Source organism: Coregonus lavaretus (genome assembly GCF_964263955.1).
Source record: "Coregonus lavaretus genome assembly, chromosome: 6".
In the NCBI taxonomy this organism is placed as follows: domain Eukaryota; kingdom Metazoa; phylum Chordata; class Actinopteri; order Salmoniformes; family Salmonidae; genus Coregonus; species Coregonus lavaretus.
Genome location: NC_139993.1, coordinates 30,120,338 through 30,144,654, shown reverse-complemented (window position 1 = coordinate 30,144,654; position 24,317 = coordinate 30,120,338). Strand labels below are relative to the sequence as shown.

At 43.6% G+C, this 24,317-nt stretch overlaps 1 protein-coding gene across 1 annotated transcript in view; it reads left to right on the top strand.

Moving 5' to 3' along the window:
* The window catches only part of LOC311131590 (glutamate receptor ionotropic, NMDA 3B-like), a gene marked incomplete at both ends in the record, with an annotated part of 95,612 nt that overhangs the window by 41,735 nt on the left and 29,560 nt on the right, over positions 1 to 24,317 (top strand). Inside the window, 2 exons of the mRNA XM_084164658.1 lie at positions 17,356 to 17,996; positions 23,184 to 24,270. Of these exons, the coding sequence (XP_084020784.1) occupies positions 17,356 to 17,996; positions 23,184 to 24,270 (1,728 nt within the window). The remainder of the gene's footprint in view (positions 1 to 17,355; positions 17,997 to 23,183; positions 24,271 to 24,317) is intronic.

Below are 24,317 nucleotides of genomic sequence, written 5' to 3'. Positions count from 1 at the left end.
TTTTCCTGACTCATTCCCCACAGAACTCATGCATTTAACAACTGGGGTCTCATTGTCCCGCGCACTGAACATCAAGAGCCGCAAGCCGACGCGTTCCTTTAATTTTGACGGATCATCAGCAAGTCTGTTTGCGACAGGTTTTTCCCACCACAGCAGTCTCTTACGAGATGAATTTCAGAGTTGGGGAGATTGGTTTGGCATACTCAATGCTTCACACATTCAACGCACACCTCTGTTATGTGAATACTCTTGTTTTTCTGTCTTTGGTTGTGATGCAAAGGTTTGTAAATATGAGGTGATGCTAGAACAGGTAGTGACTCCAGAAGCATGGCCTCCCTGTCTGAACCTTTAGCCTGGGTATTGTCTTAATGTGGTGGAATAGAATAGAGTCTGGTCATACTTTAGTGGTTCCAATACTGGCCTAACCCAGTTAGCAAGCTTACGTTGGCCAATGAGCAGCCCGTCAACTGCAAAGGCAGTGGCCCGCACATGGCAGAAGGGGTCTGCATGCAAGTGTCTTGCTCAATTGACAATGAAACCCTTTCATAAACACGCCATACAAAGCTGGTTACAATTTACATTTTATCCTCCAGAAAAGACAGAACAAATATTACAACAAATATTATGGTTAAACTCAAATATACTGATTGGTAAAGAAAGCATTATTTATGCATTTTTTTATTTAGAAAATATATTTATATTACACCATATATATAAAAGTATGTACACACCCCTTCAAATTAGTGGATTAGTCAATTTCAGCCACACCCGTTGCTGACAGGTGTATAAAATCGAGCACACGGCCATGCAATCTCCATAGACAAACATTGGCAGTAGACTGGCCTAACTGAAGAACTCAGTGACTTTCAACGTGGCACGGTCTAGGATGCCACCTTTCCAACAAGTCAGTTCGTCAAATTTCTGCCCTACTAGCACTGCCCCGGTCAACTGAAAGTGCTGTTATTGGGAAGAGGAAACGTTTAGGAGCAACAACGGCTCAGCGGCGAAGTGGTAGGCCACAGAAGCTCACAGAACGGGACCGCCGAGTGCTGAAGCGCGTAGCGTGTAAAGATTGTCTGTCCTCGGTTGCAACACTCACTACCGAGTTCCAAACTGCCTCTGGAAGCAACACCAGCACAATAACTGTTAGTCGGGAGCTTCATGAAATGGCTTTCCATGGCCGAGCAGCCGCACACAAGCCTAAGATCACCATGCGCAATGCCAAGCGTCGGCTGGATTAGTATAAAGCTTGCCGCCATTGGACTCTGGAGCAGTGGAAACACTTTCTCTGGAGTGATGAATCACGCTTCACCATCTGGCAGTCTGACGGACAAATCTGGGTTTGGCGGATGCCAGGAGAACGCTACCTGCCCGAATGCATTGTGCCAACTGTAAAGTTATGTGGAGGAGGAATAATGGTCTGGGGCGGTTTTTCATGGTTCGGGATAGTCCCCTTAGTTCCAGTGAAGGGAAATCTTAATGCTACAGCATACAATGACATTCTCAACGATTCTGTGCTTCCAATTTTGTGGCAACAGTTTGGGGAAGGTCCTTTCCTGTTTCAGCATGACAATGCCCCCGTGCACAAAGCGAGGTCCATACAGAAATGGTTTGTCGAGATTGGTGTGGAAGAACTTGACTGGCCTGCAAAGAGCCCTGACCTCAACCCCATCAAACATCTTTGGGATGAATTGGAATGGCGACTGCGAGCCAGGCCTAATCGCCCAACATCGGTGCCCAACCTCACAAATGCTCTTGTTGCTGACTGGATGCAAGTCCCAGAAGAGTGGAGGCTGTTATAGCAGCAAAGGGGGGACGAACTCCATATTAATGACCATGATTTTGGAATGAGATGTTCGACGAGCAGGTGTCCACATACTTTTTGTCATGTACTGTATGTAAATTAGATATTTCTGTATTACATTTCTAAAAACATGTTTTCACTTTGTCATTATGGGGTATTGTATGTAGATGGGTGAGAGAAAAATATATATGTAACACAACAAAATGTGGAATAAGTCAAAGGGTATGAATACTTTCTGAAGGCACTGTACCTTATGGGACAGCATACAGTGCATTCAGAAAGTATTAAGACCCCTTGACTTTTTCCACATTTTGTTACGTTACAGCCTTATTCTAAAATTGATTAAATCAGGGTTTTTTCTATCAATATACACACAATACCGCATAATGACAAAGCAAAAATAGATTTTTAGAAATGTTTGCAAATTTATAAAAAATCTCAAACTGAAATATCATATTTACAGTTGAAGTTGGAAGTTTACATACACTTAGGTTGGAGTCATTAAAACTCGTCTTTCAACCACCCAACAAATTTCTTGTTAACAAACTATAGTTTTGGCAAGTCGTTTAGGACATCTACTTTGTGCATGACACAAGTAATTTTTCCAACAATCATACCGCTCAGGAAAGAGACGCGTTCTGTCTCCTAGAGATGAACGTACTTTGGTGCGAAAAGTGCAAATCAATCCCAGAACAACAGCAAAGGACCTTGTGAAGATGCTGGAGGAAACCGGTACAAAAGTATCTATATCCACAGTAAAACAAGTCCTATATCAACATAACCTGAAAGGCCGCTCAGCAAGGAAGAAGCCACTGCCCCAAAACCTCCATAAAAAAGCTAGACTACGGTTTGCAACTGCACTTGGGGACAAAGATTGTACTTATTGGAGAAATATCCTCTGGTGTGATGAAACAAAAATAGAACTGTTTGGCCATAATGACCATCGTTATGTTTGGAGGAAAAAGGGGTACTTGCAAGCCGAAGAACACCATCCCAACCGTGAAGCACGGGGGTGGCAGCATCATGCTGTGGGGGTGCTTTGCTGCAGGAGGGACTGGTGCACTTCACAAAATAGATGGCATCATGAGGAAGGAAGATTATGTGGATATATTGAAGCAACATCTCAAGACATCAGTCAGGAAGTTAAAGCTTGGTCGCAAATGGGTCTTCCAAATGAATGACCCTAAGCATACTTCCAAAGTTGTGGCAAAATGGCTTAAGGACAACAAAGTCAAGGTATTGGAGTGGCCATCACAAAGCCCTGACCTCAATCCTATAGAACATTTGTGGGCAGAACTGAAAAAGCGTGTGCGAGCAAGGAGGCCTACAAACCTGACTCAGTTACACCAGCTCTGTCAGGAGGAATGGGCCAAAATTCACCCAACTTATTGTGGGAAGCATGTGGAAGGCTACCCGAAACGTTTGACCCAAGTTAAACAATTTAAAGGCAATGCTACCAAATACTAATTAAGTGTATGTAAACTTCTGACCCACTGGGAATGTGATGAAAGAAATAAAAGCTGAAATAAATCATTCTCTCTACTATTATTCTGACATTTCATATTCTTAAAATAAAGTGGTGATCCTAACTGACCTAAGACAGGGAATTTTTACTAGGATTAAATGTCAGTAATTGTGAAAAACTGAGTTTAAATGTATTTGGCTAAGGTGTATGTAAACTTCCAACTTCAACTGTACATAAGTATTCAGACCCTTATTTACTCAGTAATTTGTTGAAGCACCTTATAGCCTCGAGTCCTCGAGTCTTCTTGGGTATGACGCTACAAGCTTGGCACACCTGTATTTGGGTAGTTTCTCCCATTCTTCTCTGCATATCCTCTCAAGCTCTGTCAGGTTAGATGGGGAGCGTTACTACACAGCTATTTTCAGGTGTCTCCAGAGATCTTCAATCGGGTTCAAGTCCAGGCTCTGGCTGGGCCACTGAAGGACATTCAGACACTCCTGCGTTGTCTTGGCTGTGTCCTTAGGGTTGTTGTCCTGTTGGAAGGTGAACCTTCACCCCAGTCTGAGGTCCTGAGCACTCTGGAGCAGGTTTTCTTTAAGGATCTCGCTGTACTTTGCCCCGTTCATCTTTCCCTCGATCCTGACTGGTCTCCCAGTCCCTGCCACTGAAAAACATCCCCACAGCATGATGCTGCCACCACCATGCTTCACCATAGGGATGGTGGCAGGTTTTTTCCAGACGTAACGCTTGGCATTTAGGCGAAAGAGTTCAATCTTGGTTTCAACAGACCAGAGAATCTTGTTTCTCACGGTTGAGTCCTTTCGGTGCCTTTTGGCAAACTCCAAGCGGGCTGTCATGTGCCTTTTACTGAGGAGTGGCTTCCGTCTGACCATTCTACCATAAAGGCCTGATTGGTGGAGTGCTGTAGAGATGGTTGTCCTTCTGGAAGGTTCTCCCATCTCCACAGAGGAACTCTGGAGCTCTGTCAGAGTGACCATCGGGTTCTTGGTCACCTCCCTGACCAATGTCCTTCTCCCCCGATTGCTCAGTTTGGCCGGGCGGCCAGCTCTAGGAAGAGTCTTGGTGGTTTTTTGGTACCCTTCGTCAGATCTGTACCTTGACACAATCCTGTCTCGGAGCTCTACGGACAATTCCTTTGACTTCATGGCTTGGTTTTTGCTCTGACATGCGCTATCAACTGTGGGACCATATATAGACAGGTGTGTGCCTTTCCAAATCGTGTCCAATCAATTGAATTTACCACAGGTTGACTCCAATCCAGTTGTAGAAACATCTCAAGGATGATCAATGGAAACAGGATGCACCTGAGCTCAATTTCAAGTCTCATATCAAAGGGTCTGAATACTTACGTAAATAAGTTATATATATTTTTTATTAGCAAAAATGTCTAAAAAACAGTTTTGGCTTTGTCATTATGGGTTATTGTGTGTAAAAAATCAATTTTAGAATGAGGCTGTAACTTAACAAAATGTGGAAAAAGGGAAGATGTCTGAATACTTTACGAATGCACTATACCTCATGAATCTAATAAGATTGATGGCATTTAAATGTATATGGAATTCCATTTGCACAGTGTGTCTGTTCATGCTTGATGGGGAGAAGCCAGGGGCTGCCTTTCAGCTCCCGACTGTCGGTGTGCTCTGATGATCGGCCTGCCCTTTAGACTGGTAGTGACTGAGAGGAGGACTCCCACTGTTTCTGCTCATTCCACGGCATTAAATATGTACACAGACTAATGTCTATAACATCTGCCTTCATCTACTCATCTGTCTTGTGAAGTTGTGATTACCTTAAATGACAGAATGTGAATAGATGATGGTTATAATGTATTTTTATTTCTAATGATTGATGAAGGTTATAAATGTATCCTCATTACATGTTTAGGGCCAGCAGGAAACTAGAAATCTAGATTGATCTCTTTGTCGTTTTTAGAACGTTGCCAAGCAGGAGGTGGTAATCATTGCCTGGTGGAAGGAAAGTTCGGATGCTGTTACTAGATTTCGAATGACTGTGAGGAAAACAAAACTTGTTTTGAGTTTGAAACTAAGGTGCTGTGTTTTATGGTGTACAAGTCGGATTTGTGTGTGGTGCAAAGGTTTTTTTTACTCAGTGCTGTATAGAGTTGTTTAGAATGGAAATGTCCCTTTAGTCATTACATGGGCAGACCTGATTAATTTTGGATTGTTCAAAGGGTTAAGCTCTATTTATACACTGCAAAGGGTTAAGCTCTATTTATACACTGCAATAACCCCCCCCCCCCCCCCCCCATACAGTCCTAAAACCCCAAGAGAGAATAAAGCACCAACCATTCACTACGATTCATGCATTACATGTGGAGTACAGTACAAAGAAAGCCATTTGTTCCCTCTCTCTGAGGTGCTCGGATAAGCAAACACTAATTTACCATTTGTGTGGGTCCTCGTTACATGCGGAAACACACCGCTTGAAACCCGGCAGATGCCATTTGTCACAATAATTCCACTTTTTGTTTGGGCTTTTTCCACTTTCTGCCATATTTCATAACAAACGGTTCCAACTGTCACTCATGCCCATTCTGAAATTGTGCGAGTCGCGGTTGACAAGAAAGCAGCAACTTGACTCACTTTCACAGAAATTCAAGCGCCACCGTGGTTGAACAAAGAGAGAATATACGAACCCTGATCAATATTTCATTCCAAGTGTCCTGAAAAATAGCAGAATTCCTATTTTCTGGGAGTTTGTGACCTCAGGAGGACACTAGCTTCGTACGAACCATCTTGATCTCTGGAGCTCACATTCTGTTTCGTGAGCATGAGAGATCATGATGGTTCGTGACTAGGAGGACACAGGCAGGGCCGGGAGATCAGAGGGATTGAATCAGAGTCTATGGCTAAAAAGGCCATAGCAGCCTCCTCCTTGGTCCCAGGGGCAATCAGGCCTCAGACCACCCCTGGGAGAGGGTATCTCCTACCCCTGTCACCAACTATCACCCTCAACCCTCCCTCCCCCTGTCTCACTCCCCTACCTCTTTCTCTCCTATGGGGCTCCCCTACCTCTATTTTTGGGGTGGAAGCTAAGGTTACAGGATTGGAACTTTAAACCAGAAGGCATGAACCTTAAATGAGTCAAACATGCATTTTGAACCGAGATAAGTAAGTAAGCATAGACAGTTGTGCCTCTATTGGGGATATATTGTATTAGAAAGCCAGGACATTTGTGCCACTTTGGGCTTCTGTGCATGAGCTGTCTAATCAATGTCCCAGAGACAATAGCTGAATGGATTGATGGAATAGTCATTATTATTATTCCTTATTTCTGTTTTCAATGTTCCTATTTACAGAGGCACCCCATGCCAAACGCATAATATCTACGAGCCTCCGTGGGCGGATTGGGCTTGTTTATGATTCACGACCTGAATTCATTTCCCCATGAAGGTGTTCCATTGGCCCTTATCACAGAGATGTATGCCGAGTGACAAATTGTAATTTGGCATAAGTAAGTTCATCCATCGATCTTCCAGCTGCCAAGGAAGCAAAACAACACAAATCAGACTGCCAAAGGCCTTCACTTTGGCTGGATGTGGTGGCTGCAGACCTGATGCCATGCAGACGCTATAGCAGCATTACATGATTAATTCTAATACAGTAGAGAGTGATATTGGACCATCCATCATGTGTTTGGCTTTGTCCCTGTCCATTTGGTGATGACAGGCAGAACATGCCACATGCAAACATCAGGCTTTGAATGACATTCCAAATGGATTATTTAAGGATGTTGGTCAGGATTTGGGCTTAAAATAAATGTATATTTGGTACAGTTGTAGCTAGCTAGCTAAGGTTGTTTACGGTGAGTTAGCAACCTCTTCGACACCCTTTTCTAGCTACCTTAGAGCTCTCGTGTCAAACACCTGTCTCCAAAAATGACGATTGTGACACACCTTCTATGCATATTCACTTTCAACGCGTACCGTATTCTGTTCCATGTGTCATCATGTCCAACATGAATGTCAACATTCTGAATGGTTTTCCCCAATATTTATATTATCTAGGAGCCTTACCCCCATCCTATTCCAGCTGTACTCCCATGCTAGCTAATTTATTAGTAGCATTCTGGGGCCAAGTGAAAAGCTTGTTTAAATTCCGTGTTTGCCCAGGCTATGCTGATAGGTTTGCTTAGCCATTGTAAATCTCCTCAGCAAGCTGCGTAATTGGACAAACGTTGAGTATTGACTATTTCTCCCAAAGTGACCTAAGCCCAGCTTAACATAATGAGAGGGCCATGAGATGTAAACATCAGGATGATTGTATTTGGGGTTTGGCCATAAAGAACAAAGTATTTACTGAATAAAGGAAAATGGCCTGCACTCTCTCAGGGCAATTGCATGCAGAATAGTTTGCTATTTTTGTTGTTGGCCTAGGTGTAATGGAGGTGATTTGGAATCATGTCGCCCTCGGATCTTGAGAATGTCCTCTTAGTTTAATGGTTAAGACATTGGGTTGGCCAGAGACCTAGGTTTTATCCCTTTCGGTTACATAGGCAAGATGTCAATAGCAAACAGATGTGGATGTTTGGGCTTTGTGTCTCTCAGTGTGTGTGCAATGGCGCTCCTCCTTGTTGTGTGTGAGTGAGGAAAACACCTGCTGAATATTATTTCACCTCTGTCCCACTCAATACCCCGGGTGTATGACTTGACTACACTAGCTGACATTATCTCCTGTTCTTATTATCCCATTACCATGGAATACCAACATCTCTTTAAATCTCAGAGACGGTTTGCTTCCGATTCCGGATTAATATCATAAAGTGATTACTGTAAACCATTTTCAACACCACCATCACGTACGTGATGTTATTGCAAAATATGTCATGGTTGGAATTTCAAATTGAACTTGAATTCGCTCAGTCTGTTTTTCGAGGGGGCACTTGAGGGGCTGATGGCCCCTCCCCTTGGTCGAACTAGAATCGAGACAATACATCCTGGATCGACAAAAATGGAAGGGGAGGACCTTGTTTTAAGTGCCCATAGTGGAAAATATTGCAGAGTGCACCTTTAAGAATAATAATGTAAAGACTGCATGCACATTTTGCAGCAGTTCAAATTCGTATACGGTTTTTTTTCTATGGTGTCAGGTGTTCAGAGCTTGTTGTACTTAGCACTGTAATGATTTTATGGATTCAAGTGTGACCGCTCGGCATGGGCCTCCAAGACCTTTGTATAGTACCCCCATAACCTCAGGATTACCTGTTCATTACCTCCTCTCTGAACAGAGCGTCTCGTTTAATATGGAGGCTGGATGGCCATCCCTCTCCCGTTAATGTCCCAGTCTCCACTAATCCCCTATGGCAGCCAATTTAAAACACAATGCCTTGATATTGCCTATGACTTTCTGCACCGGACAGATAAACACATTAATTTACATGTACAATCAGGGGCTAACAGCTCAGTGCAATACCAGCTACAGTGCCTTCAGAAAGTATTCACACCCCTTTACTTTTTCCACATTTTGTTGTGTTACAACCTGAATTTAAAATGCACTAAATTGAGATATTGTGTCACTGATCTACACACAATACCCCATAATTTCAAAGTGGAATTTTGTTTGTAGAACATTTCTGAAATGAATAAAGAATTAAAAGCTAAAATGTCTTGAGTCGTAAAGTATTCAACCCCTTTGTTATGGCAAGCCTAAATACTGTAAGTTCAGGAGTAGACAAATCGCATAATATGTTGCATGGACTCATTCCGTGTTTAATAATAGTGGTTAACATGATTTTTGAACGACTACCCCATCTCTGTACCCCACACATACAATCAATCGAGTAGTGAATTTAAAGCACAGATTAAACCACAAAGACCAGGGAGAGTTTTCAATGCCTCACAAAGAAGGGCACCATTTGGTAGAAAAAAATACGCTTTTTGAGCATGGTGAAGTTATTAATTAGGCTTTGTGGTTACAAAGATACAGGCGTCCTTCCTAATTCAGTTGCCGGAGAAGAAGGAAACCGCTCAGGGATTTCACCATGAGGTCAATGGTGATTTTAAAACAGTTACAGAGTTTAATGGTTGTGACATGACAAAACTGAGGATGGATCAACAACATTGTAGTTACTCCACAATACTAACCTAAATGACAGAGTGAAAAGAAGGAAGCCTGTACAGATTAAAAATATTTTAAAACAAGCCTCCTGTTTGCAACAAGGCACTTAAGTAATACTGAAATTCACAAAGAAATTCACTTTTTGTTCTGAATACAAAGCATTATGTTTGGGGCAAATCCAACATATCACTGAGTACCACCCTTCATATTTTCAAGCATGGTGGTGGCTGCATCATGTTATGGGTATGCTTGTCATCAGCATGGACTAGGGAGGTTTTTTGGGGGATGAAAAGAAACGGAATACAGCTATAAGCACAGGCAAAATCCTACAGGAAACCTGGTTCAGTCTGCTTTCCAACAGAAACTGGGAGAGGAATGCACCTTCCAGCAGGACAATAACTTAAAACACAAGGCCAAATCTACACTGGAGTTGCTTACCAAGGTTTCGGAGTGGCCTAATTACAGTTTTGACTTAAATCGGCTTGAAAATCTATGGCAAGACTTGAAAATGGCTGTCTAGCAATGATCAACAATGAACTTCACAGAGCTTGAAGAATTGTTTTAATAATTAGGGGCAAATATTGTACAATCCAGGTGTGCAAAGCTCTTAGAGACTTACCCAAAAAGACTAAAAGACGCCAAAGGTGCTTCTACAAAGTATTGACTCAGGGGTGCGAATACTTATGTAAAGGAGATACTGTATTTCTGTATTTCATTTTCAATGAATTTGCTCAAATGTTTTCACTTTGTCATTATGGGGTGTTGCGTGCAGATGGGTGACACAATTCAGGCTGTAGGCCAGGGTTCTTCAATTCCGGTCCTGGAGGGCCGAAACACTTCTGTTTTTTATTTCTACCTGGTAGTTAATTGCACTCACCTGGTGTCCCGGGTCTGAATTAGCCCCTGATTAGAAGGAGAGGATGAAAAACAGATGTGTTTCGGCCCTCCAGGACCGGAATTGAAGAACCCTGCTGTAACACAACAACATGTGGAATAAGTCAAGGGGTATGAATACTTTCTGAAGGCACTGTAGCTACCAGACTGCCTCTCTCAGAAAACCCACACATGTCTATTCAGTTCTCTGGAACTGCCAGATAATTGGACCTTATTTAATTTCGGAGGGAGAAATGTATAATTTTTTGTCGAGAAACATATGCATGTGCCCATAGCAGCATGCATTGTCAGGTTTTCATTGTCATGTTTAGGGATAACAGCAGTACAGCAAAAAACTACTGAGTTTGTTTGCTTTTCCTCAACTAGAAATGACTCCCTAACCAGTCAATCTCATATCAGATTCAGAAAATATACTGTAATTCTGATTTTAATCAGAAGAAAACCCCCCTAAAATATTCTCTCTCAGCAGTAAGAAAATACATTTGCCATTTACTATGTTTGTATATATATATTGTTGTGGTTGTTGTGTATTTTACCCCCTTTTTCGATCTTGTCTCATCACTGCAACTCCCAAACAGGCTCGGGAGGCGAAGGTCAAGTCATTCGTCCTCCGAAACATGACCCGCCAAACCGCGCCCGCTTAACCCAGAAGCCAGCCGCACCAATGTATCGGAGGAAACACCGCTCAACTGACAACCGATGTCAGCCTGCAGGCCCGCCACAAGGAGTCGCTAGAGCTCAATGAGCCAAGTAAAGCTCCCCCACGGCCAAAACCTCCCCTATCGACGCTGGGACTCCCGATCACGGCCGGTTGTGATACAGCCTGGGATCGAACCCAGGTCTGTAGTGACTCCTCTAGCACTGCGATGCCGACCGCTGTGCCACTCAGGAGGCCTACTTTGTTTGTATTCTTGTCTTTTCTTATTTCTTATTGTTGTTACATTGTCGAGAAGGAACCTGCAGGTAAGCATTTTGTTGGACAGTGTATACCATGTGTATCCTGTATGTTTGACTAATAAAACTTGAAACTTGAAACTATCTCAGACTATGTTTATTTTAGTATTTAGGTGGGCTCATTTCCAAACATATTGGATGTATATGTACAAATTTGGTTGCACATCATGCATGTTTGGAAATAATTTGCATAGATAGGAAAGACATTACTCATATTGCATTTCTAATATTTAATATTGTATGTGCATTTCTAGTCTCACTATGGCCAGAAGGCTGAGGCAATGCAAGTTTTTGAGTCTGGCTCGAGAGACTAGTGCATTGCTAAGATTTAACATGGTCTGCCAATACTAAATAGGTTTGTTCCAATTCTTTATTGTCTTTTATAAGAATCCAGTTTTACCTCAGCTGTAAAAGGCTTACTGCAGTTCTCTTCTAATGTTCCACATGAGGTTTTCTTCTCTTATCATTATTGTCAATTTTTGTTTCCTGTCAGACTTCAAGGTCCATCAGTTCTGCCCGTCTTCGCTCCAGTCAAGTTTGAACCTTCCCAGTGTCTCTCTGTTACTTCTCATTCACAGAAGACTAATGTACTGTACTTTCATAAAATAGCAGTGATGTTGGAGAAAGTAGCATTGCTTTTTCTCACCACCTGCTTGTTCGTGAGGGTTGGCCTTAAAGTCACACTCCTCAATCTGTCTTCACCCACTTTGAGCAACTTTTCTTTGTAAACTAAGTGGTGGGTCTTGGCGAATGTAACTGCCAGTGTTTGTTGAATTCTGTGGTAACCAATTTATTGATTTGTTGATTGATTGGTAACTGCCACCTCATCTGTGGCGTGGCTTTAATGAGGTGTTTCACAGATTTGCTCATCTTTTCACAATAAGGATGTGTAAAGGCAGCTCAGTAGGCAGCTCAGTTGAGGTGATTTGTAGATCAGATTTTCTATGCAGCACCTGTCTCAGACTGACCCTCATGAACAACCAACACCTTTCTACAGTTCTACAATTGGTTAAGAAATGCTAATCAAGCTGCTAGTCTGTATTCCCTGGAGTCTAGCCTAATCTGCTCAATGCATTTCGTACAAGAGAGATGACTTAAGAGTTTTCACCACATTACACATGACTGGTTTTAAATCCCTCTTATGGATTCCTTCATTGATGAGAAAATCGTCAGATGAAGCCCTCTGGAATATAATTTGTTCTATGTCATTATTGTGATGTTACTACTCTAACATGATCTAACGCTACTTTTCTCATCGCTCTAAAAATGGCTTTTATGGTAGTGGTACAGATGTAGGATCTTCATTTGAGCCAGTTTGCTACAGCAGGAAAAGTATCCTTCAGAAGCAGGAAATGTGAATTATTATGTGGATTATAAATAATGTACATTGTTGAAGGGGTTGATACATTTTTCATAAGGAATATCAAGTCTGAAATTTCAAAGTGGAAATTTCATAGTTGTCCTGCAACAGGGTGATCAACTTAAGATCCTACATCTGTACATACGATGACTTGATTGGCCATAGTTTCAGAAAATGACTATATGGAGGGGATTGATATTCTTATGCTATGGTAGCTGGCAAGATTCCACATGTGAAATTATAGGCCCACGTAGGCACATTCCAACTGAGATATTACTCCAGTCTGAAAAGGATGAACATTCACAAAGAAACCAATTAATAAAGCCTAAACTCAGGTGAGAACCAAAGAAATGAATTATTATTTATTTCTCATCTCTACTGTTGCATATTCCCTGTTTTTCATATTCAGATCACGCTCACTTGGGTTTGAGTGATCTGTAGAGATCTGAAGTTCTTAGCTATGGGCCTGAACTTGACAATGCACTTGGCTAAACTATTGTAAGGCAGATAAACACTGTCACTTGAAATGTAGAATAAATTAAGATTTGTGCTGAGTAGAGGAGTCTGCATTAGACACAAAGCCCGCTGTCTATAAGAACCTCTTTCTTTTTTAGAAGTCAAATGTGTTTGAAGGCTCTAAAGCGAGGCCAGAGTTCCTGGACGGGTCATTTGCTGCTTGCTCTTTGGCTACATACTGTAGGCCTATATCTCGCGTGAGTGCAGAGCGATCTGTATGAGGGATATGACATTGGTCAGATAGGCTCTAGGCAGCAAAACATACCATAACACCCCATTTCTTTGCGACCATGAGGTGACGTCCCCGGAGCAAGCCGGAAACTAGACAAAAACCTCCAGGGCACCATGACGCAACATCCCAAGAATGTCCTAAAAATGTCCTCTGGGAAATCCCCGGGACAAACCAGGAACTAGACAAAACCTCCAGGGCACCATGACACAACATCCCAAGAATGTCCTAAAAACGTCCTCTGGGACATCCCCGGGACAAACCGGGATCTAGACAAAATCTTCAGGGCACCATGACACAACATCCCAAGAACGTCCTGAAAACATCTTCGGGGACATCCCCGGGACAAACCAGGAACTAGACAAAATCTCCAGGGGACCATGACACAACATCCTGACCACTTTAGACAACCATTTTGTGACGTTCCGGGGAAGTCCTAATTATGCATTTTTGTTTGCAGGAATACTCCTTCTGACATGACCTCCCCCTGCCTCAACTCAGAACGACCTCCCCCTGTACGATTCTATCAAACATGAATAAATGAAAAATAAAAAAGGTTGCGGAATAAAAAAAAGAATAGGACAGAGAATAAATAGGAAACCCTGGGTGCTCCACCTCACTCACCTCTATTCCATATCTATCTGAACTCTGTCCTTTCCCTGGGGCTGGATTTACTCAGCCTTCACACCAGTGCACTGCTGCCTGCTATGTTCCTATTCTACAGGCTATAAAATATATCAGTTTGAACCAAGGGTAAAACAAGTGTTGGGAGACAGATAAGATCGGAAGGTAAAGTGTAAACAAAGCAGGTTCATGGTTCTGTATATTCAGAGGGAACAAAACAGAAGCGTTTCAACCAAAGGTAAAACAAGGATATTGGGGGATGGATAAGATCTAAAAGGGAAAGGGTAGATAAAGACAGTTTCATGGTTTTATCTTTGTTTTTTATTCCCTTTTGAAAAAGACGGGAGCAAACTTTGCATGGGTGCAAACACTTACCAGTGTCCTCTAATCTACCTTCCATTGACCATATTCTCCCCCTGTCATCATCAGTATTAGAATGAATTACACAGTGACTCCTGGGGGTGCTCTAGAAATAGTTGGCTGTACCAACATAAGAATGTGTAACTCTTATGGGGATGCACACCTTCATATGCTTAATGTTTATGGGGGTGTCTGGATTTGTGATGGAGGTACTCAGAACCCCCTGGGTCACAATTATGACTGCCCGCTGTCTGTAAGTAAAGTGTTAGAGAAAGATCTTTGGCTGCTGCTGTGTGGTAAAGGAATTGGGACAGAATCTTGAATTCTTCATTCCCTCAATTTCCCTTTTCCATTTATTTCCATTTCCAGGAGTAAGAAAGATTGGATTCTAAATGGATCCTGTCATTCTGTGGTCACCCACTATTTCCCTTCTCTCTTTTCTTCTCCCTCTGTAGTTCCCGATTCCAATCAAACACTATGATATGATGTCCTTGTCCTTTTGTCCTCCCTCAGGTTACTAGAGTCATTAGTTACACTTGTTGACCTTTGTGTGCTCTGAGAGTACCTCTATAATGCACCTCTATATTGTCATTTTCAAACGGCTTTGCAAGACAGGAAGAACTCACATACAGTATACTCCTGTGGTCTCAGTGAGATGCTATTGAGGGTTTTCATTGAATTGGTGATGGACTGGGTTTAGTGCATCTGTGAAAATGATAATTACATTGTAAATAACCTATTCACATGGTGTGAGAAATAATGCTGGATATTTGATTGAATCAACCAATGTGCAGGATTTTTCAAAATCACTAACCAGTAAAGTACATGTCGAATAAAACATTTCATGACAGGCCTGATGGAAACAGGAAATGTTTTGGTAAACTTTTCAAATGTCAAAATATGCTAGACAAGGTGGGATCTTTTTGTGTCGATGCTTGCCGTTTCACAAATAAAAAGAATTTGGCTCTTTTGTCCATAATAATCTCATTATATATGTGAACTCTAGCCAACAGCACGCAGATAACATAGTGGACACATTCGCTATATAACGCAACATTCTTTGTGAAAATACCATCAGTAGAGTTGAAAATGCGATGGAAACCTATTTAACTTTTATTTTTTATTCGGTACATGGGAATTTAACCGCAAAAGGTATTTTTATGTGCACTACATCATCACGCACAGCCTTTTATCTGCAACAAGTCAATTTGATGGAAACATCTCTGTTGGGGAAAATGCGCATATTGCTTTTTTGCGGATGTTAGAATATTTGCATGAAAATCTGTCGCCAATTGGATGGAAATCTAGCTTCAGAGGCTTCTGTACATCCAGCGTTTATCAGGTGCTTGGTGAAAATATGGTTGAGATGTGGCACAAATAACGATAATCCTTCCCTTTTATTTGGAGGCAATAGTCAGTGTGTGGGTATCCTTTTTTGACTACGAGGATTGGTTTGGGAGTTATAAGAAATTATATAATAAAAACCCCTCACATGTTTGAATCTGGCTTTGGTGAAAACTGGCACAAAAGGTACTTATGAGTATTCATGAGGAGTAAGATGCTTTGATGACAGGACTTTTGGTTGTGTGCCATGTGTATGTCATTGTCAAGTCTGACTAACTGACACATTAATTGATAGTAAGCTGTGATTTTGAGCTTTAGCTCATCAAAAGGTAGAACATCTGCACACCAATCTTTCTAAGGGGCAACACAACCCACAAGATGAGAAGCAATGTCGAGTTGATAGAAATAAAGTAATATGCTTTTAACAAGTATGTAAAAAAAAAAAAAAAAAGAGGTGCACAGTATACTTCAAAGTGAACTACAGACGCATTATGACCTTTTTGTTCACTCTGTGTTTGTGGAGCGTATGTTTTCAGCAGCTCATGAAACGAAGGGAGTTGCCCACCTCTGGTCAAAGGGAGTTGCCCAACCTTTGTCTAGGGGGTTTCCCACCCCTGGTAGAGGGGGCAACATCAGTCTATTCTTCCTCTATGCCAAGGGAGGAGCTGACTACAAAGCTCCTTCTCCCTCAGTTCCAGGAGAAACCTAGCCTTGATCTGTCTATCTGGAGCAGAAGAATACTGAAACTTTTGATGAGTGTCACTGAAATGCTTTGTGGATGCTGCCTGCAAACGCACAAACGTTCACCTTTCAACTTCTCCTCTGACGCACCAGTCACAGTGACTGGGTCCCATGTGGCTCAATTGGTAGAGCATGGCACTTGCAACGCCAGGGTTGTGGGTTCGATTCCCATGGGGGACCAGCACGCAAAAGTATGACAATGTCTGCACTCAGTATTGTAAGTCGCTCTGGATAAGAGCGTCTGCTAAATGTAATGTTTGAGGTTTCAGCAGTCAGAGAGCAGGGGAAATGAACAGAGACCCACACACACAAGGGGGAACCCGAGACAAAGCATGAATTGCAATTTGAGCTTCCATCTCTCCTGTCGTGCTTGCCACAGCGTGTCAGGGAGGGTTATGAAAACGGGCAGCCCAACTTTGAATGGCTATGTAGCGGTAATCAAACCAAGGCCTTTGAAACAGATGGATTGAAATCAGCACTTTCATCTGTTGATATTGCTTTTTGAGTCAAAGTGTGACTAAGGAGAGCATAAGCTCTAAGTTTTGTTTAATGAAAAAGGGATTTAAAAGATAACCATTTGAAAAGATATCCATTTTTCTCCATCCTTTAACATACAGAGGGTGTTTGAATTTGAGTCAGTGAGTAGAGTTGCATTCTCTCAGAAGATATTTCACTTAATCATTTGTTTTGGTTCTTATATACAGCTTTATCTATTTTCCTTTTTGAAAATGAAGCCTTCATAATGCCTTTTATAAGCCCTACATAGATGGTTCACAACTCATTTATAAGCAAATGTCATACTGAAGAGAGTGAAGTCCACACTGTATGTAGGTTGCTCTGCCAAATGTAACATCACCACTATGTCATACCCTCACAAAGCTGCGCTTTACAAAGGGTGAGCAATGCTATCTTTGATTATAGCAATTGTGACACTTTCTTATTCCGTCTCTCTCTATCTCCTCCCAGAACCGCTTCCACTTGCAGATGGTTACGAGGATCCCCCCGTCAGGCCTAACAGAGCTGCTGCTGACCATCCTCCAGCGGAGCGGCTGGCAGGAGGGCATGGCTGTGCTGTGCCAGGGCTGGGAGGAGGCTGGCCTGCTGGAACTACTGGATCTCCAGAGCCGCCTTGGCTGGGGGGCCACCCGCTGGCACCTCCGAGCCCTCCTCAACCTCACCCGGGCCGGACCCACAGAATCTGAAATCCAGGACTTCCTTTCGGAACACTTCCGGGGGCAAGGCCCAAGTCAGATCCCGCCGCCGGCCGCGGTGCTGCTGTTCGGGGCCGACCCGGAGTGTGCAGCGGCGGTGCTGCGGAGCGCCCAGGACTTGGGGCTGACGCTGCCCACAGTGCACTGGGTGCTGGGCTACCCGCTGAGCCCCGACGCCCTGCACTCAATCGGCCTGCCCCTGGGGCTGCTAGCCTACGGTGAGGTGGAGCGCAAGCCGCTGGACTTCTACATCCGCGATGCGCTGCAGCTGGTGGGCCGGGCGGTGGCAGCGGCTACAGTGGTGCGTCCTGACCTGGCGCTCATCCAGAACATGGTCAACTGCTACGACAAGCCCAACAAGCACGAGGTGCCCTCGTCTGGACAGTACCTCGCCAGGTAAAGCTGGTTTACTTTTAACTTTTAACTCACAAAGTCTCTGGAGGTTTGAAGGATTATATTACACACATACACACATACTCACATTAAGATTGAGATCACTTTATTGGTCAATTGCACATAACGTCCAACTGAAATCTGACTTCCACTTTTAACCCAACCCCCCGAAAGACACACATACATACACAGGATTTGGAGAGCTGCGGGAGGCTGCCATACTGGGTGCCCAGAGAGCTGTTGTTGTGGGGGGTTAAGTGCCTTGCTCAAGGGCACAGCGGCAGCCAATGGCATCTATGATTTAATACCATCAACCCTCCGGTTGCCAGCTCTCTTCCCAACAGATGTTTCCTGTCGGACCCGGGATTCGAACCGGTTGCTGACTCGCTTCTCTAACCGCTAGGCTACCTGCCGCATGCATACATACCTGCCACATACATACTGTACATACATACATACATGTTTCTTATACTTAAATACTGTGTATACATCAGTGGTGGTCAGTGCCATTTAAAGATGAGGGAGGACAATTTTTTTTTTTCATGAGCATGGCCTTATTTCTATTATAGCATATTGGATGACTGTCATTCATATTCCATTCACCCAGTTCAAAGTAACATCGATAGGTTTAAGCTACTACATGATACTCCAATTTTCCCTATACCCATCATGAGGTTGCTACAACCTAGCCTATGAATGTTTTTCAACAGAATCGGCAGAATGAATACACCCCTGGTCATGGGTAAACACAGTTCACATTCATAGCAGCCACATTGTATTCCTTCTCGCATCTATGCGCTCTCCTCTCACCTTTTTTGTGGACTTCAATGCACAACACATCAGCTGTATGTGACCAGGCGAAAAAACCTTTCCAAGCCAAACAGTATCATAACTGCTACACACAGCCTACATCGTTGTCACCATATTAAATAACGTCATAGTCAACATAGCTAATAGAACTACAGTAACGCGTTAGTAAACCCGCTACAATCATGCAGTAACTTTACAGTGTATAATCAGTTAGCAGTTTAGCAGTTACACCGGCGGGCCCCGGTGGCAATAAATCAGTAGAACCAAAAGCTTACATTGACTTGGAAGAGTTCCAGTGTTGTGTTGGATAGTCATAGCCAGCTAGCTAACATAGCATCCCTCTGTTTGAGCAGGGTTTTTGAGTAGGCTAAACTAGCTAGCTGCATTTGCTAGCTAAGTAAGTTCAACTGAAAGTAAAAAAAATAAAATAAGACAATCTCTCTCTTGCTTCTCCTTCATTTTTGATGAAATTAATTTGTTCAAAACTATTCCATTTTCTTTCTCTCTCTTTAAGTTAACTACTCACCACATTTTATGCACTGCAGTGCTAGCTAGCTGTAGCTTATGCTTTCAGTACTAGATGCATTCTCTGATCCTTTGATTGGGTGTACAACATGTCAGTTCATGCTGCAAGAGCTCTGATAGGTTGGAGGATGTCCTCCGGAAGTTGTCACAATTACTGTGTAAGTCTATGGAAGGGGTTGAGAACCATGAGCCTCCTAGGTTTTGTATTGAAGTCAATGTACCCAGAGGAGGACGGAAGCTAGCTGTCCTCCGGCTACACCATGGTGCTACCCTACAGAGTGCTGTTGAGGCTACTGTAGACCTTCATTGCAAAACGGTGTGCTTGAATAAATTATTTGGTGACGTGACTATATTTAGTATAGTTTTATCTAAAAAGGATAACTTTTTTAATGTTTTGAAATTGTTATTTTTATAAAATTCCTACTCTTCCTCCCCTGAGGAGCCTCCACTGGTATACATACATACTCTTACATCTCCTCCTTTTAGCCAAGTTGTGTCTGAATAGTGTTTTCGGGGAGATATTATTATAATAGACTTGTTTAGTAAGCGCTATAGACAGTTGAATAGTGGTTCTTTCCCAGTGTTTGCATGAGTCTGCAAATAGGCCTATCTCTTGCGGAGGTCAGACTGCTCGTCACCCCTAACCACAGAGCAGCTCTTCCAAACACAGTGATAGATGCAGCCTCCTGTGTTTGGAGAGAGGCTGGAGTGTGTTTGTACACACACATACATACACACACACACACACACATACACACAGACAGATACTCACACACTCTCTCTCTTCCTCTCTCACACACACGCGTGTGCGCACCCAGCTGGAATACAAACATGAAGTGGAGGAGGGTAGAGCTTTAAGCTTTATTCATGAGTTCCAGTCAGTTGCCTCCACAACAGAGGAGCCAGCCAGACAGGCATGCTTCCTTATCAAAAGAGCCCACAGCCCTTTCTGCCTCTCAGTGGCTCAGAGCAGAGCGACAGCAGCACACAGCTTTGCACCCGCTGTATCTGCCACGGACCAGAGTAACAACCGCCGCGCAACCTAGCAATGCAGCCAGCGTCTCAGCACAAAAACACAATAGGATGAGCTACAATTGGGCCCAATTGTACCCCGACTCAGCTAAAGCATGTTGGAAAAAATAATATAGCGGAAATGATGCAAGACAATAACTGGTGGGGGCTGGACTGCTAGAGCACTGGTGAATTGCATTTATTCATTGGCGAAAAAAGGCAAGTCATTTCCCCGTGGTGAGCACTAACCAGTAGGCTTCAGGAGTAGAGTTTGTTGCCTGGGGCTTCAACTCAGAGGCGAATGATTACAACATTACGGCGTCTCCGCGTATGAGAAACATTTTGGAAATCACCCCATTATAACAATGTTCAGTTCTACCAAGTCATTTAAGAGGGCCATCAAACGAATGGGATTGCACCGGGTGCCTAGTAAAGATCGACGATGTCGAGCTAAAGACGGCGTTTTGCTCAAGAACAACTCCATGATGAAGTGTCATAATCACAATGGCCCCTAGCTACATAACAGATACATAATAGAACAGCTATTAGAGAGAGAATTGGGCTTCGGGGAGGAAGGAATGGAATTTGAGAGAAATACATGAGGGATGATAGTAAGTAAAGAGAGGAGCGGTAGAGAGAAACCCAAAGGTACAGGTTGGGGGGGATGTGTGGGGGGCTTTTAAGTAATTACAACCTGTACCTACTGGTAAAGAGAAACGCATAGCCTTTCAATGTAACGATGTAATGGCATTCAGCTCCTTTTCCCTCTTGTGGAGCTGAGGAGAAGGAGGGGAGGTGGGGAACTATATAGGCTGGGATAGGGAGAAATTAATTACCTAAAGGTTTGGGGCCAAATTACCTTTTTCTGATTCCTCCATCTTTTAGATGAAAGGAGTTCAGCGGCGATCGCGCGGCGTCACCTCAATTATTAATGGCTGCACACATTCCTCATGACTCAACATGACGGTCACAGCTGCCCTGAATTTCCTGATGTGACCCCTTCGCTAGGCTAAGCTAACTAATTGGAGGGCTAACCACTATGGGCTAATGATTCGCTAAACATGGATCCGAGGCAGACATTTATGAACGGGGGCAGGTTTTTACATGGAAATACCTACTGGGCACAAACCGGTTGACTCAACATTGTTTCAACGTAATTTGTCAGCGTATTGTGATGTGGATTTGAAAAAAGTAATCAACTGTTGTTTTGAGTGTGAAATTTCAACCACATGATTGTCATCATTGTAACCAATTTTCAACTTAGACAAACCATGTATAAAATATGTTGAATTTGTACCTTTCGAACAATGTCATATCTTCAACATTATACCCACTATAAAAAATTTAAATAAATATGTTTTGCAGCACCACCTATTGGAGAGTTGATCTACAACTATTCCTTTGGTCTCCCATCCAGGGTTTTAACCAAGCCCAGCTTTTATATTTGTCACTGACTACTACCAATGTGGTACATTGAGAATGATTGTTGAGAGACCTCTTAATAACTAAATATGTTCACTGTTGCTATCGAAGTCATTCCAAAAGGTAGGTTTAACAGAGCAGAAGACACATCTATCCAAGCAGAAGACACATATCCTTCAAATTTTGATATTTGGGTGCGTTGAAATGGAGACATGAATCCAACATATCAATGATTAATTTGTAGACAAACTGGAATTTGTTGTCAATCAAACACAATAAAATAATATTTTTCTAATACAGTAAATAGCCTAAAGCTAAGGCTATCTTACAAACGAATGTAACAGTATTTATTCAACCTTAAAACACATCCATGGCTACATTTTGAGGTTAGCCTACTGTAACTATAAATGTCTTCTTATGTAATCATAGAAAGCGTGCATGTTCAATATAACATGCAAACGTCGCAGGTCTGTGGAGATCTTCACAATTGCTATAATGATCTGTGCAGAATCTCAAACAGCATTGATCACTTGCACTATGTACTTTTAATGTAATCTCAACTGCAATCTGGGTCATTTGGTTGTGCTATTAGATGAAGCACAGTGATAACACATTAAGTTGTTGTATAAATACAAAATATCAGACATTGTATTCCCATTTAAACTTTGTTGTGCTTTTAAATGGTTGAAAGCGCAGATAACACATTTAGATGACAACTAAACCAAAAATCAGACATTGTTCTTCCATTGGAATTTGGTTTTGCTTTTAGATGGTAGAAAGCATAGTGATAACACATTGGGAATTCAACAAACTTCTGGCTGTCTTTTTGAGTGGGTGAATAAAGCTTGACATCTCACTGATCAATGTCTCAACCAAATATTACCAACATTTGAAATGTTGAAATGACGTGGTGTGCCCAGTGAGACAAAGTAGAGCCGGGAGTTTACAGTCTGTGAGGAGGCCCAAAGTGTGTCAGTCAGAAAGATAGCTAATCCTAGCCACGGGAAAACAACTAGCTGTCAGTCAGGGCTGTGATGATACACTGTTGGCCTTGCTGCAGGAGCAGGGTGGATTAGTTTGGCTTCAATAGATGCTAATCCTGGTTTTGACATGTTGTACTACAGTACCGGTTCCTGTCTAGACTGTGCTGCAGGTCAGATGTGTCACTGTCTGCGATGCAGTTCACTGTCCATCCATTTTCTACAGTAAGTTTGAAACTGTACAGTCTGACTCACTCCCCCTCTGGCAAGAAGTTTGTGGAGTCCATACATGCCCCTCCCCCCACCACACCATAAGAAATAATCTGTGGGAAACACTGGTGATTTATTATGCACTGGCTTCGGACTCTCACAAATGCATGCAATAAAAAGCCTGAAGGATAATGAAGTCCTGTAATCTAATGTGATCTCCTCTGGCCCATAGATTCCTGTCTAACACATCGTTCTCAGGGCTGACGGGGCCGGTGTCTGTGCAGAGGAACCTGTCCCGGGTTCTCACCTCTCAGCGCTTCCACATCTGGAGCCTGCGGCGGGATGCGGTGGGCCAGCCCACCTGGGTGACGGTGGGCAGCTGGGAGGGGGGCCGCCTGAAGGTGGAGGACCAGGGCCTCTGGCAGGGGCCCAATGGCAAGGGCCATGGCCTGGGGGAGGGGGGCGGGGGCCGGTGGCAGGCAGGCATGCCTGTGGCAGACAGCCGGGTGCGGGTAGTTACCCTGGTGGAGCACCCCTTTGTATTCACGCGGGAAGTGGATGAGGACGGGAACTGCCCGGCCGGACAGTACTGCCTGGATGCAGGGACGAACAGCTCGGACATGCTGGAGCGCTACTTCAGCGAGCGCGCCTCGGGAAACTCTACCTTCCTGCCCACGGACCACAGCAAGTGTTGCTATGGATACTGCATTGACCTGCTGGAGAAACTGGCCGAGGACTTGCGCTTCGAGTACGACCTGTACATCGTGGGTGACGGGAAGTATGGCGCGTCGAAGAGCGGCCGCTGGACAGGGCTGGTGGGCGACCTGCTCAATGGCGTGGCCGACATGGCCGTCACCTCATTCAGCATTAACTCAGTGCGTAGCCGTGTCATCGACTTCACCTCACCCTTCTTCTCCACCTCGCTGGGCATCCTGGTGCGCAGCAAGGACACAGCGGCGCCCATCGGCGCCTTCATGTGGCCCCTTCACTGGTCCATGTGGGTGGGCATCTTTGTGGCACTGCACATCACCGCCCTCTTCCTCACCCTCTATGAGTGGAAAAGCCCTTTTGGCATGACGCCACACGGACGCAACCGCCTGCGCGTCTTCTCCTACTCGTCGGCACTCAACCTGTGCTACGCCATCCTGTTCGGCCGCACGGTCTCCAGCAAGACTCCCAAGTGCTGGACGGGTCGGTTTCTGATGAACCTGTGGGCCATCTTCTGCCTGCTGGTGCTGTCCAGCTATACAGCCAACCTGGCCGCCGTCATGGTCGGCGAGAAGACCTTCGAGGAGCTCTCGGGGATCCACGACGCCAAGGTGAGACCCACACTAAATGGTTATTTTAATGTTGTCTGTATTTATTT